At 52.6% G+C, this 15,673-nt stretch overlaps 1 protein-coding gene across 2 annotated transcripts in view; it reads left to right on the top strand.

Moving 5' to 3' along the window:
* The window catches only part of PHIP (PHIP subunit of CUL4-Ring ligase complex), a 311,948-nt gene that overhangs the window by 201,814 nt on the left and 94,461 nt on the right, over positions 1 to 15,673 (top strand). For both annotated transcript variants that reach the window (XM_075340176.1, XM_075340177.1), the window contains exon 26: positions 9,389 to 9,513. In XM_075340176.1, coding sequence (XP_075196291.1) covers positions 9,389 to 9,513 — 125 coding nt within the window. The remainder of the gene's footprint in view (positions 1 to 9,388; positions 9,514 to 15,673) is intronic.

Raw genomic sequence — 15,673 nt, forward strand, 5'->3', positions numbered from 1 at the left:
ACGCCGGACCTGCAGTGTGTTGGGGGTTAATAAAGTGGTGAAGGAGGGTGTGTGTTTTGTACTTTATTCCAAATAAAGGATTTTTCTTTGTGTCTGTGTTTATTTACATTCACTTACAGGTTAGTGTGATGCACGTATCTCATGCTAGGGCTTAGTAGCAGCTGTGCGCTGCTATTAACCCCTTAATACTCCGATTGCCACCACTCCAGGGCAATCGAGAAGAGCCGGGATTGTCACATCTAATAGATGCGGCAATACCGGGCGGCTGTGGGCTGAGACTACGAGCCCCCAGCTGGCATTATCATGGCTGGGGATGAAAATTAAGGGGGACCGCATATTTGTTTTTTTTTTTTTTTTTTTTTTGTTTGAATCATTTATTTAAATAATAATAATAAAAAAAAACAAAACCCATATCACCGACACAGCTGCACACACTTCTGACAGGAACGTGCATGTGTTTCTAGGTACATGCACGCTCATGTTCAGTGTCGGCTGATTTCATGTCAGACTTGTAGGCGTCTGACAGCGCATCACTGGCACAGCCGCACACTTCTGACAGGAATGTGCATGTGTTTCTGAAAGACATGCACGTTCACTATACTGACCCGCAGACACTTGACCTGCTTTCCCCACCCACTGGCCATCCTGCCTCCTGTGATTGGTTGCAGTCAGCTGACACGCTGACACTCAGGGTGGGGGCTCGTTTAGCTGCAACAAATTACACGCGCCGGTGGGAGGGCAAAACAATGAATATTGTATTGTCTGCTCCCGAAGGGAAAAGTGTGACCCGGAAGGAGCTTGTGCCATGACACAGCCTCGGGTGAGTCCCCCGCACGTGCTCCTACCCCCGTTTCCATTCCACAAATGTTTTTAATCTCCGGATTCTGGTCCTCATAGACTTATATGGACACTGGAATCTGAAGCTGATCTGGATTTTTTTTTCTTTGTCGCTCCATTGGGAGACCCAGACAATTGGGTGTATAGCTTCTGCCTCCGGAGGCCACACAAAGTATTACACTTTATAAAGTGTAACCCCTCCCCTCTGCCTATACACCCTCCCGTGGACCACGGGCTCCTCAGTTTTATGCTTTGTGTGGAAGGAGGCACACATCCACTCATGCATTCTCATAACTTAGTTGTCGGTTGGAAGAAAAGAGGACCCCCACGGGGTCCCCGGCATGTTCCCTTCTCACCCCACTATGTCGGCGGTGTTGTTGAGGTACCCATTGCGGGTACAAAGGCTGGAGCCACATGCCGTCTCCTTCACCATCCCTTATGCGGCTCTGGGAGAAGTGGGATCTTGAGCGGTCATCCATTTGCTGGGACCGTGCTCCATCCGCAGCCCCTGGTGGAACCTGCCGGACTGGAGCCTCTTCAACCCCAGGGACCGGGCCCTGCTACTTAAAGGTACTCTGTGTCCCCATTGGGGACTGTACAGGGAGCGCACCTTCTTCCCGGAAGCCGCGGTAGTCGTAAAACTGAGGAGGCAGGTGGACTTCCGCGCCGACCGGGCCTGCTTGTCGGGCGCGGCCTCAAATTTAGTCCCCGGCTTCACCGCGGCCTAGTCGCGCAAATCCCGCCCCTGGGCCTGCCTGTCAGGGGTAAGGGCGGGATTACCGACATGACGTCGGATGTGACGACTGGAGCATCCTGCATGTCTTCCTCCCCCCTCACTGACCACTGTGGGGACCCCAGACGGTACCCATTGCGGATACGGAGGCTGGAGCCACAGGCCGTCTCCTTCACCATCCCTTATGCGGCTGGGAGAAGTGGGATCCTGAGCGGTCATCCATTTGCTGGGACCGTGCTCCATCCGCAGCCCCTGGTGGAACCTGCCGGACCGGAGCCTCTTCAACCCCAGGGACCGGGCCCTGCTACTTAAAGGTACTCTGTGTCCCCATTGGGGACTGTACAGGGAGCGCACCTTCTTCCCGGAAGCCGCGGTAGTTGTAAAACTGAGGAGGCAGGTGGAATTCCGCGCCGACCGGGCCTGCTGGTCGGGCGCGGCCTCAAATTTAGTCCCCGGCTTCACCGCGGCCTAGTCGCGAAAATCCCGCCCCCGGGTCTGCCTGTCAGGGGTAAGGGCGGGATTACCGACATGACGTCGGATGTGAGGGCTGGAACATCCTGCATGTCTTCCTCCCCCCTCACTGACCACTGTGGGGACCCCAGACTCCCGCTCTTTGCTGGCGCCGCCCTCGGCCCCACTCCTCCCCTGAGAGCTCCGGCGGCCATTTTCTGGCATTCTGCCGGTGGGTGCTTCTCAGGGGAGCTCAGGGTGAACACAGCACCCGGTGCTGGTCCCCCTAGGGTGCCGGATACATATGTATATATTATATATATATCTGTTCGGACACACTGTATACCCTTTTTTCACATTTACCTTCAGTGGTCACTCTCCTAGGAAACAACAGCATGTCGTCCCAAGGAGCAAAGCTACTAAGGCACAGGTTTTTCTCGCGGTCTGTACCTTTTGTGGGGCTATGTTACCTGCGGGATCCACCTACCCTCACTGTGAGCAATGCTCGACTCCTGCCTCGCTTGCTCAGCCGGAGCCTCGGGCACTGGTGGGCCCCTCGGCTCATGTAGACCCCCCTGCGCAGGCTGCAGGGACAGAGTCACCGGTGTTGGCCCTCAGTCATTTTCATATGAACAAATGGTCTTCTAAGCTCCTTGAGGCATTGCAGTCCAGACCGGACCTTTCACAGGCCCTGGCCCTGTTAGCTTGTCTCATCCAGGCCCCGCTTGGTTAGCGCCGCAGCGCGCTCCCAGGTTGAGCCCTAGGTCTCAGGCGGAGGACTCCTGCCCGGACCGCAGTCCAAGACCGGATAAGCGGTCTCTCTGGGACTCTTCCCCGACTTCCTCACGCTGCTAGGGATCCCAGCTTGAGGACTCTTAGGAAGACGAGGCGGACGGGGGAGCTCAGGGCTCTGGCCCTGACTTCACCCTTAACCTTGATACTCCTGAGGGGGACGCCTTAGTAAATGATCTTATCTCGTCCATCAACCAGGTGCTGGATCGCTCTCCTCCGCCTCCTCCTGTAGAGGAGTCGGCTTCTCAGCAGGAGAAACACCAGTTTCGGTTCCCCAAACGTACACACAATACGTTTTTTGATCACTCTAACTTCAGGGATGCTGTCCAGAAACCCGGAGCGGTCCCGGACAAGCGCTGGGTTAAATGTCACACTGACACGCGTTACCCCTTTCCATCTGAAGTCGTTAAGGGTTGGGCTCATTCTCCCAAGATGGATCCTCCAGTCTCCAAATTGGCTGCTAGGTCCGTTGTCTGTTGCAAATGGCTCATCCCTGAAGGATGCCACTGACAGACAGATAGAGCTCTTGGTGAAGTCCATCTATGAGGCCACGGGCGCGTCTTTCGCCCCGGCCTTTGCAGCCGTGTGGGCTTTCCAAGCAATCTCGGCTTGTCTGAAAGAGTTTAATGCTGTCACATGGAATTTTGCTCCGCATGTTCCGTCTTTGACTCTCGGGCATCAGCCTTTTCGTCCTACGCCATGAACGCCGTCCTGGACTCCACTAGCCGCACGGCTGTAGCATATGCTAACTCCGTGGCAGTCCGCAGGGCCATGTGGCTGCGCGAATGGGAACCAGACTCGGCTTCAAAAAGGTTCTTAACTGGTTTGCCCTTTTCTGGCGACCGTTTATTTGGCGAACGATTGGATGATATTATTAAGGAATCCAAGGGAAAGGACTCCTCCTTACCCCAGTCCAAACCTAAGAGACCTCAGCAAAGAAAAATCCAATCGAGGTTTTGGTCCTTTCGTCCCTCCGCCAAGCCACATTCTTCTTCGTCCAACAGGCCGGAGAAAGGCCAGAGGAACTCATATGCGTGGCGGCCCATGTCACGACCCCAAAAGGCCGCAGGGGGCCCTGCCTCCAAAACGGCCTCCTCATGACTCTCGGCCTCCCCTAGCCGCATCCTCGGTCGGTGGCAGGCTCTCCCGCTTTGGCGGCGCCTGGTGGCCACAAGTTCAAGACCGATGGGTGAGAGACATTCTGTCTCATGGTTACAGGATAGAGTTCAGTTCTCGTCCTGCGGCTCGTTTCTTCAGAACCTCTGGGCCCCTTCTCAGGTGGCGTGTCAACAAAGCCTTGCCGTCGCTCTGGCGACTCTCCAGGGACAAACAGCTTTCTCTGCAGGCGGGGGTGCAATCACTTCTTTGGAGTCAGTCACACCCCTTAAGGCGCCTCATGCACTTCCTGGGGAAGATGGTTGCAGCTATGGAGGCAGTGCCGTTCGCGAACCAAGGCGGCACTCGCAGTCGTCAAGCCTTCCAGGAAGTCCGGCGGATTCTGCAGTGGGTGGAAACCACAGGCTCCACCATCTCCGCAGTTCACATCCCGGGCGTAGAAAACTGGGAAGCAGATTTTTTCAGTCGTCAGGGCATGGACGCGGGGGAATGGTCTCTGCACCCAGAAGTGCTTCGAGAGATCCATCGCCGCTGGGGAACGCAGGACGTCGATCTCTCAAGGTCCCGGCCTTCATGGCACGGTCTCAGGATCACAGACCTCTGGCAGCGGACGCTTTAGGCCAGGACTGGTCGCAGTTTCGACTGCCTTATGTGTTTCCCCCTCTGGCGATGCTGCCCAGGGTACTACGCAGGATCAGGTCCGACTGCCGTCGCGCCATTCTCGTCGCTCCAGACTGGCCGAGACGGTCGTGGTATCCGGATCTGTGGCATCTCACGGTGGGTCAACCGTGGGCACTTCCAGACCGCCCAGACTTGCTGTCACAAGGCCCGTTTTTTCCATCTGAATTCTGTGGCCCTCAACTTGACTAGGTGGCCATTGGTTCCTGACTCCTAGAGTCTTCAGGGTTATCTCATGATGTTATTGCCACCATGAGACAAGCCAGGAAGCCAACGTCCGCCAAGATCTATTACAGGTCTTGGCAAGTCTTTCTATCCTGGTGCGCTGATAACGGCTTTCCTCCATGGCCGTTTGCCTTACCCACATTCCTTTCATTCCTACAATCTGGAATGGACAAGGGTTTGTCCCTCGGCTCTCTCTCTAGGGCCAAGTATCCACGCTCTCCGTGTTTTTCTTTCAAAAGCGTCTAGCCAGGCTTCCGCAGGTCCGCACGTTCCTGCAGGGGGTCTGCCACATGGTCCCACCTTACAAACGTCCGTTGGAACCCTGGGATCTTAGCAGAGTCCTGACGGCTCTTCAAAAGCCGCCTTTTGAGCTGCTGCGGGATGTCTCTCTCTCCCGTCTTTCGCAGAAGGTGGCCTTCCTGGTGGCAGTCACATCACTTCAGAGAGTGTCTGAGCTTGCAGCGCTGTCATGCAAGGCTCCCTTCCTGTTTTTCCACCAGGATAAGGTTTGGTTCTTCGTCCTGTCCCGGAATTTCTCTCTAAGGTGGTATCTCCTTTTCATCTAAATCAGGATATCTCTGTGCCTTCCTGTTGCCCTAATCCAATTCACCAGTGTGAAAAGGTTTTGCACTCTTTGGATCTAGTGAGAGCACTCCGGTTCTACGTGTCTCGCACGGCGCCCCTGCGCCGTTCAGATGCGCTTTTTGTCCTTGTCGCTGGCCAGCGTATGGACTCTCAGGCCTCCAAGTCAACCTTGACTCGGTGGATCAAGGAACCGATTCTCGAGGCCTACCGTTCTTCTGGGCTTCCGCTCCCTTCAGGGCTGAAAGGCCATTCTACCAGAGCTGTAGGTGCGTCCTGGGCATTGTGGCACCGGGCGACGGTTCAGCAGGTGTGTCAGGCAGCTACGTGGTCTAGTCTGCACACTTTCACAAAGCACTATCAAGTGCATACCTATGCATCGGCAGACGCCAGTCTAGGTAGGCGAGTCCTTCAGACGGCGGTTGTCCACCTGTAAGAGGGGGCAGTTTTCGGCTCTTTTTTTATTGAGGTATTCTTTTACCCACCCAGGGACTGCTCTTGGACGTCCCAATTGTCTGGGTCTCCCAATGGAGCGACAAAGAAAAAGGGAATTTTGTTTTCTTACCGTAAATTCCTTTTCTTCTAGCTCCTATTGGGAGACCCAGCACCCACCCCTGTGCCCTTTGGGCTGGTTGTTCTTTTGGGTTATGGTCTTCAGTTCGCCGAACATCCTTCGGATTGAATTTACCCTAGACCAATTTATAAGTTTCCTCCTTCCTGCTTTTGCACCAAAACTGAGGAGTCCGTGGTCCACGGGAGGGTGTATAGGCAGAGGGGAGGGGTTACACTTTTTAAAGTGTAATACTTTGTGTGGCCTCCGGAGGCAGAAGCTATACACCCAATTGTCTGGGTCTCTCAATAGGAGCTAGAAGAAAAGGAATTTACGGTAAGTAAACAAAATTCCCTTTTTTTCAATCTGGCAGGGATCCGCCAATCCCGGATTGACGGATTCGATCAGCCCTAATCGCTATATAAGGGCTCTTTACCCCCTCTATGTAATTCTGTCTGATGTCTCCTCGCTCTGCATGGACTGACCGTGAGTTTCCCGATTTGACCGTGACAGCTTGATTGAAACCTGAAGCTGTCACACTCTAGTCGGGAGAGCCGCAGCCAGCGCGATCGCACATCGAACCGAATTGCATGGACGTGTGATGGCCCCAACTGACAAAACATGAGGGGTTGTGAGCATTGCGAAATGGTAATTATGCAAGTGCCCAATGTGATGAAATTGTAACTAAAGCTGGTCAAACTCTCAGAAAACCGGGACCACCGGGTCCCTGTGAAAATTTAAAAAAAAACAAAAAAACAACAAGTCCGGTCCAGAATCTAGCTATGGGAACCAGAATCCGGAGATTAACCCCTTAACGACCGCGGGCGGTAAAATTACATCCTAGCAGTCAGTGTTACTCTTCCCTAGCTGCTGCCGGCAGCTGGGGAAGATCGGCTCATATCTCAGCTAATTTATACAGTTGACGTGTGCCTGCCATACACAAGCGTAATCGTTATCCGCCAGTGCCTTTTAACCCCTTAAATGGCGCTGTCAATAAGTGACAGCGCTATTATAACCGCGATCGCGCTGAAACCTTACAGGCCGATAATGGAAGTCACGTGACGTGATCACGTGACTTCCGGTGGTTGTCATGGTAGCACAGGATCATGTTGGATCATGATGTCAGGCGTCTATGACACCATATGAGATCATTAATCTGTATATTAAAGTAAACTAACACCGAAAAAAATTCTTTATTTGGTATAAAATACAAAAAAACACTCTTTCACCACTTTATTAACCCCAACACACCCTGCATGTCCGAAGTAATCCACACAAGGTCCCACTACAATTCAGCTATGCTACATGTGAATATCACAGCAAGCGGCCATATTGAGCATGGCTGCCCTATGTGAGTGTAGAATGAATGAGCCGCGATGAGCGGTGACTGGATGCAGGGAGACACGTCACACAGACTTCAACCAATCACAGAGGCCAGGCCGCCGGTGGGCGGGGAAAGCCGTGCATATGAAATGAGCGTCCCAGGTTGTCCACAGTAACAGCGTGGGAGCAGCGTACGAGCAGCGTACAACTGGGGCCGGAGCCTGGGTAAGTATGAAGCACTTACTTCATTCTTATTTTCTTTATTTTTCCTTTTATTATTTTTATTTTCTTGAGTTCCGGACCTGGATCAGACACCTGGGCAACTTTTTCAGTCCGGGTCCGCCCAGCCCTAATAACCCAAAATGCCCTTTAAGGCTAGGGTTACGCTGAGACTTTTTAATCACTTACAATTAATTATCAGAAATTTTGCTGTTAGTGTTATTTTTAAGTGCTATTTAAATGCATTGAATTTGAATATTGCTTGTCTGGGTCTTCATTTTTCTCTGCTGAACAACTAAAGATGCCCATTAAGGTCCAGTCACACTAAGCAACTTACCAGCAATCCCAACAACGATAGGGATCGCTGGTAAGTTGCTAGGAGGTTGCTGGTGAGATGTCACACTGCGACGCTCCAGCGATCCCACCAGCAACTTGACCTGGCAGGGATCGCTGGAGCGTCGCTACACGAGTTACTGGTGAGCTCACCAGCAACCAGTGACCAGCCCCCAGCGCCGCGTGGAAGATGCTGCGCTTGGTAACTAAGGTAAATATCGGGTAACCAACCCGATATTTACCTTGGTTACCAGTGCACGGAGCTACACGTGCAGAGAACAGGGAGCAGCGCACACTGAGCGCTGACTCCCTGCTCTCCTAGTTACAGCACACATCGGGTTAATTACCCGATGTGTGCTGCAGCTAAATGTGCACAGAGCAGGGAGCAGCGCACACCGCTTAGCGCTGGCTCCCTGCTCTCCTAGCTACAGCACACATCGGGTTAATTACCCGATGTGTGCTGCAGCTAAATGTGCACAGAGCAGGGAGCAGCGCACAATGCTTAGCGCTGGCTCCCTGCTCTCCTAGTTACAGCACACATCGGGTTAATTAACCCGATGTGTCCTGCAGCTACATGTGCACAGAGCAGGAGCCGGCACTGACAGTGAGAGCGGTGGAGGCTGGTAACAAAGGTAAATATCGGGTAACCAAGCACAGGGCTTCTTGGTTACCCGATGTTTACATTGGTTACCAGCCTCCCCAGAAGCCGGCTCCTGCTGCCTGCACATTTAGTTGTTGCTGTCTCGCTGTCACACACAGCGATCTGTGCTTCACAGCGGGACAGCAACAACTAAAAAATGGCCCAGGACATTCAGCAACAACCAGCGACCTCACAGCAGGGGCCAGGTTGTTGCTGGATGTCACACACAGCAACATCGCTAGCAACGTCACAAAAGTTGTTCGTTAGCAGCGATGTTGCTAGCGATGTTGCTTAAGGTACTGTCACACATAACGAGATCGCTAGCGAGATCGCAGATGAGTCACCATTTTGGTGACGCAGTAGCGATCCCGTTAGCGATCTTGTTATGTGTGACATCTACCAGCGATCAGGCCCCTGCTGTGAGATCGCTAGTCGTTGCCGAATGGTCCAGGTCATTTTCTTCAAAGGCGATGTCCTGCTGGGCAGGACGCATCGCTGTGTTTGACACTGTGTGACAGGGTCACAGTGACTGCTGAGATCGTTATACAGGTCGCTACTGCGACCTTTATTATTCCTGCATTGCTGGTAAGATCTGACTGTGTGACATCTCACCTGCGACCTCCCAGTGACTTACCTGCGATCCCTATCAGGTCGCATCGTTTTCGGGATCGCTGGTAAGTCGTTGTGTGTGACTGGGCCTTTAGTGTGACGGGGCCTTTAGACAAAAGTCGGCCATACCTGCTCAGTGACCTTTAAGTTTCTATAGTTCACAGATCAAGTACTTTTATTATACTCCCCAGGCATTTTATGGCTGTAAATACCCTTAATCCAATTTGTTTGTTTCTACACACAACGATTTTAGGTTAGGTGCATAGTATCTTTAATCAAGTCATTCTTTTCTGTTTTTAAGGAACAAGAGCTCATGAAGATTGTTGGAATTAAGTATGAAGTTGGCCTTCCGACACTCTGCTGCCTAAAGCTAGCCTTCCTTGATCCCGACACTGGTAAACTGACTGGAGGCGCATTTACCATGAAGTGAGTGATCTTTATTTTCTTAGTTTTTAGGGGGGAGGGGGGAAGTTAGGTGGGATATAAAACATAAAAAATATTGTGTTCATTTTCTTTCTTGTATGGAAAGTATGGAGAGTGTGCTCACACTGGCATATTGTTTTGTTCGTGCACAAGTGGGTTAGGTTTATGCACCAGATTGGTGCATGTAAATAGCAGGTACCTCCTGCACTCACCCACTGTGCAGACCAGCTTCACCTGGAGCCAGACACGGCTGAAATTTACGTAGCCTAATTCTCAAGATTCAAGCTTTTCCTTGGAAAAAAAACATTAATATCCTATTGCATTGCTATGTATGCTTAATGCTCAGACGATAGAAAAATAGGTGCTAGTATTTCTTTTCTTTTTATTGTACCATAGACAAAACCATAATTTAAAAATAATAAAAAAAAATAAAATATATTACTGTATGTGTGTTTTTAACATTTTTAGTTAAAAGAAAAAATGTTTGGTACCATGTTAGGGTACTTTCACACTTGCGTTGTTTTCCTTCCGTTACAATCCGCCCTTTTGGAAAACAGCGGAATCCGTTAACGGATTCCGCTGTTTCCTATAGACTTGTATGGATGGCGGATTGTGCCAAAAGGACCTGCATTGCTTCCACTGGGCGACGCTCCGTTGCTTCCACCCAGCGGGAGGAACGCAGCATGTAACGTTTTTTTGAGCAGCGGAATCCTCAGGATTTCACTGCGCATGCTCTTCTTTTTTTCTTCAGCGCTCTATTGGGAGACCCAGACGATTGGGGTATAGCTACTGCCCTCCGGAGGCCACACAAAGCACTACACTAAAAAGTGCAAGGCCCCTCCCCTTCTGGCTATACCCCCCCGTGGTATCACGGGTACTCCAGTTTTCAAGCTTTGTGCGAAGGAGGTCAGACATTCCATGCATAGCTCCACAGATTTTAGTCAGCAGTAGCTGCTGACTATTTCGGATGGAAGAAAAGAGGGCCCATATAGGGCTCCCAGCATGCTCCCTTCTCACCCGTTGATGGTGTTGTAAGGTTGAGGTACCTATTGCTGGTACAGAGGCTGGAGCCCCACATGCTGTTTTCCTTCCACATCCCCTTGTAGGGCTCTGTGGAAGTGGGATCCTGCCGGCCTCAAAGCTCTGACGCCGGGCTCCATCCACAGACCCATAGAACCTGGTGGATGCCGAGCAGGAGTACCATCAGGGACATGGCCCTGCATCATACAGGTACTCTGTGTCCCCGGCAGGCACAGACACACTCCGGGCTGGCTGGGTGTTGTAGTGCGCCGGGGACAGTAACGCTAGAGCTAGTGTTCCTACAGTTTAACTGGGGGACTTTTTTCTGTGTGTGGGAACGCAGCGCCGACCCCCGCTGGACCGGCGGCGCTGCTGTGACTTTTAGTTCGCCGGGGACACGCCGACCGCGCTTTTACGGCGGTGGCGTTTATAAATCTAGTCCCCGGCTTTTGCGGCCTAGGACGCCGGCAGCTCCGATTCGTTCCCGCCCCCACCCTGTCAATCAGGGTAGGGGAGAGACGCTGTTTCACGGCAGCGACGAGGGCTGGAGCCTGATTTACATGCTCCAGCCCTCTCACTAGGCACAGAGGGAAGCAGGCTTCCCGCTCTTAGCCAGGAACGCCCAGGGCCCGCCCCCCCTCCTCTCTCAGGACGCCGGCAGCCATTACATGCATGTCTGGCTGGAGGAAGGACGCAAGGCTCTGGGAGACCTGGACTAGGGGGCTTTGGAGATCACACACCCGCTCTTAAGCGGGCGGTAAGCGGCTTTTCAGCTGGCCCCTCTAGTGCCTCAGTGTGTATTAGTGTACTGTGTCACTGGACATATATATATATTTCCTTATTGCTTGCACTGTGAGGTCGCTTCCTGGCTGTATACCCAGATCGCTCTGAGGAGGCAGCAACATGTCATCCGCAAAACGCAAGGCTGCCAAGGCTAGGGCTGTGTACACTGCGAGTCTCCCTGTGATGCGTCTGATGAGAGTGATCAGGAGTCTTATCCTGGAACCCCTCTCAATCTGGATACCCCGGATGGGGACGCCATGGTAAACGATCTTATCTCAGCCATCAATAGACTGTTAGATATTTCTCCCCCAGCCCCTTCAGCAGAGGAGGCAGCTGCAGAGCAGGAGAAGTTTCGTTTCCTCTATCCCAAGCGTAAATTAAGTGCTTTCTTGGATCACTCTGACTTCAGAGAGTCAATCCAGAAACACGACGCTCATCCAGAAAGGCGTTTCTCTAAACGTTCTAAGGATACACGTTTTCCTTTCCCCCCTGATGTGGTCAAGCGCTGGACCCAGTGTCCAAAAGTTGACCCCCCGATTTCCAAACTTGCAGCTAGATCCATAGTTGCAGTGGAGGATGGCGCTTCACTTAAGGATGCCAATGACAGACAGATGGACCTCTGGTTAAAATCTGTCTATGAAGCTATCGGCGCGTCGTTTGCTCCAGCATTCGCAGCCGTATGGGCACTCCAAGCTATTTCAGCTGGTTTAGCAAAAGTGGATGCTATCTTACATCCAGCGGTGCCGCAAGTGGCGTCCCTTACCTCGCAGATGTCCGCGTTTGCGTCTTACGCTATCAATGCGGTCCTAGAATCTACCAGCCGCACCTCAATGGCGTCCGCCAATTCGGTAGTTTTGCGCAGAGCCTTGTGGTTAAAGGACTGGAAAGCAGATGCTGGTTCCAAAAAATGTTTAACCAGCTTGCCTTTATCTAGAGATAGACTGTTTGGCGAACCATTGGCTGACATCATTAAACAGTCCAAGGGTAAAGACTCTTCTTTACCCCAGCCCAGAACAAGCAAACCTCAGCAGAAAAAGTGGCAGCAGAGGTTTCAGTCCTTTCGAGGTTCGGGCAAGACACAATTCTCCTCGTCCAAAGGGACTCAGAGGACGCAAAGAAGCTCAGATTCCTGGCGGGCTCACGCGCGCCCCAAGAAAGCAAATGGAGGAACCGCTTCCAAAGCGGCTACCTCATGACTTCCAGCTCCCCCCCTCCGCATCTCCGGTCGGGGGCAGGCTCTCCCGCTTTTCCGTCATTTGGATGTCACAGGTCAAAGACCGGTGGGTGACAGACATTTTGTCTCGCGGGTACAGAATCGAGTTCAGTTCTCGTCCTCCAGCTCGGTTCTTCAGAACCTCCCCACATCCAGACCGAGCAGATGCCCTGCTGCAGGCGGTGGACTCCCTAAGAGCGGAAGGAGTAGTGGTCCCTGTACCGCCTCAGGAACAAGGGCGAGGGTTTTACTCCAATCTCTTTGTGGTTCCAAAAAAGGACGGCTCGTTCCGTCCTGTTCTGGATCTAAAGCTGCTCAACAAACATGTGCACGCCAGGCGGTTCCGGATGGAAACCCTCCGCTCTGTCGTGGCCTCAATGTCTCAAGGAGACTTCCTTGCCTCAATAGACATCAAAGATGCTTATCTCCACGTGCCAATTGCTACAGAACATCAACGTTTTCTACGTTTTGTGATAGGAAACGAACATCTTCAGTTCGTAGCTCTGCCATTCGTTCTGGCGACAGCCCCACGGGTTTTCACCAAGGTCATGGCGGCAGTGGTAGCAGTCTTGCACTCTCAGGGACACTCGGTGATCCCTTACCTAGACGATCTACTTGTCAAGGCACCCTCTCAAGAGGCATGCCAACTCAGTCTACATGCTACACTGGAGACTCTACAGACGTTCGGATGGATCATCAACTTTCCAAAGTCGAATCTGTCTCCGACACAGTCACTAACGTATCTTGGCATGGAGTTCCATACTCGAGCAGCGAGAGTGAAGCTTCCGCTGAACAAGCAGCGGTCACTACAGACAGGGGTGCAATCCCTCCTTCAGGGCCAGTCGCACCCCTTACGGCGCCTCATGCACTTCCTCGGGAAGATGGTGGCAGCCATGGAAGCAGTTCCCTTTGCGCAGTTTCATCTGCGCCCACTTCAATGGGACATTCTCCGCCAATGGGACGGGAAGTCAACGTCCCTGGACAGGAAAGTCTCTCTTTCCCAGACGGCCAAGGACTCTCTACAATGGTGGCTCCTTCCCACCTCATTGTCTCAGGGAAGATCCTTCCTGCCCCCATCCTGGGCAGTGGTCACGACAGATGCGAGTCTGTCAGGGTGGGGAGCAGTGTTTCTCCACCACAGGGCTCAGGGGACGTGGACTCCGCAGGAGTCCACCCTTCAGATCAATGTTCTGGAAATCAGAGCAGTGTATCTTGCCCTACTAGCCTTCCAGCAGTGGCTGGAAGGAAGGCAGATCCGAATTCAGTCGGACAACTCCACAGCGGTGGCATACATCAACCACCAAGGAGGGACGCGCAGTCGGCAAGCCTTCCAGGAAGTCCGGCGGATTCTGATGTGGGTGGAAGCCACGGCCTCCACCATATCCGCAGTTCACATCCCCGGCGTAGAAAACTGGGAAGCAGACTTCCTCAGTCGCCAGGGCATGGACGCAGGGGAATGGTCCCTTCACCCGGACGTGTTTCAGGAAATCTGTCGCCGATGGGGAGTGCCGGACGTCGACCTAATGGCGTCCCGGCACAACAACAAGGTCCCGGCATTCATGGCGAGGTCGCGCGATCAAAGAGCTCTGGCGGCAGACGCATTGGTTCAAGATTGGTCGCAGTTCCGGCTCCCATACGTCTTTCCACCTCTGGCACTCTTGCCCAGAGTGTTACGCAAGATCAGATCCGATTGCAGCCGCGTCATACTCGTCGCCCCAGACTGGCCGAGGAGATCGTGGTATCCGGATCTGTGGCATCTCACGGTCGGTCGACCGTGGTCACTGCCAGACCGACCAGACTTACTGTCCCAAGGGCCGTTTTTCCATCAGAATTCTGCGGCCCTGAACCTGACTGTGTGGCCATTGAGTCCTGGATCCTAGCGTCTGCAGGGTTATCTCAAGGAGTCGTAGCCACAATGAGACAAGCTAGGAAGTCAACGTCTGCTAAGATCTACCACAGGACGTGGAAGATTTTCTTATCTTGGTGCTCTGCACAGAGAGTATCCCCTTGGCCATTTGCATTGCCCACCTTTCTTTCCTTCCTGCAATCGGGGTTGGAAAAGGGCTTGTCGCTCAGTTCCCTTAAAGGACAAGTCTCGGCACTGTCTGTGTTTTTTCAGAAGCGTCTAGCACGTCTTCCTAAGGTGCACACGTTCCTACAGGGGGTCTGTCATATTGTGCCCCCGTACAAGCGGCCGTTAGATCCATGGGATCTGAACAGAGTACTTGTTGCTCTGCAAAAGCCGCCCTTCGAGCCTCTAAAGGACGTTTCCTTTTCTCGCCTGTCACAGAAAGTGGCGTTTCTTGTCGCGATCACATCGCTTCGGCGAGTGTCTGAGCTGGCAGCTTTGTCATCCAAGGCTCCTTTCCTGGTGTTCCACCAGGACAAGGTAGTGCTGCGCCCCATTCCGGAGTTTCTCCCTAAGGTCGTATCCTCGTTTCATCTTAATCAGGATATATCCTTGCCTTCCTTTTACCCTCATCCGGTTCACCGGTATGAAAAGGACTTACGTTTGCTAGATCTGGTGAGAGCACTCAGAATCTACATTTCCCGAACGGCGCCCATACGCCGTTCCGATGCACTTTTTGTCCTTGTCGCTGGTCCGCGCAAGGGGTTGCAGGCTTCTAAAGCCACCCTGGCTCGATGGATCAAAGAACCAATTCTAGAGGCCTACCGCTCTGCGGGGCTTCCGGTTCCTTCAGGGCTAAAAGCCCACTCAACCAGAGCTGTGGGTGCGTCCTGGGCATTACGACACCAGGCTTCGGCTCAACAGGTGTGCCAGGCAGCAACCTGGTCCAGTCTGCACACTTTCACCAAGCATTATCAGGTGCATACCTATGCTTCGGCGGATGCCAGCTTAGGTAGAAGAGTCCTGCAGGCGGCAGTGACATCCCCGTAGGGGAGGGCTGTTTTTGCAGCTCTAACATGAGGTATTTCTTTACCCACCCAGGGACAGCTTTTGGACGTCCCAATCGTCTGGGTCTCCCAATAGAGCGCTGAAGAAGAAGGGAATTTTGTTACTTACCGTAAATTCCTTTTCTTCTAGCTCTGATTGGGAGACCCAGCACCCGCCCTGTTGTCCTTCGGGATTTTTTTGTTGTTTGCGGGTACACATGTTGTTCATGTTGAACGGTTTTTCAGTTCTCC

The sequence above is a fragment of the Anomaloglossus baeobatrachus genome, chromosome 3, assembly GCF_048569485.1.
Source record: "Anomaloglossus baeobatrachus isolate aAnoBae1 chromosome 3, aAnoBae1.hap1, whole genome shotgun sequence".
In the NCBI taxonomy this organism is placed as follows: domain Eukaryota; kingdom Metazoa; phylum Chordata; class Amphibia; order Anura; family Aromobatidae; genus Anomaloglossus; species Anomaloglossus baeobatrachus.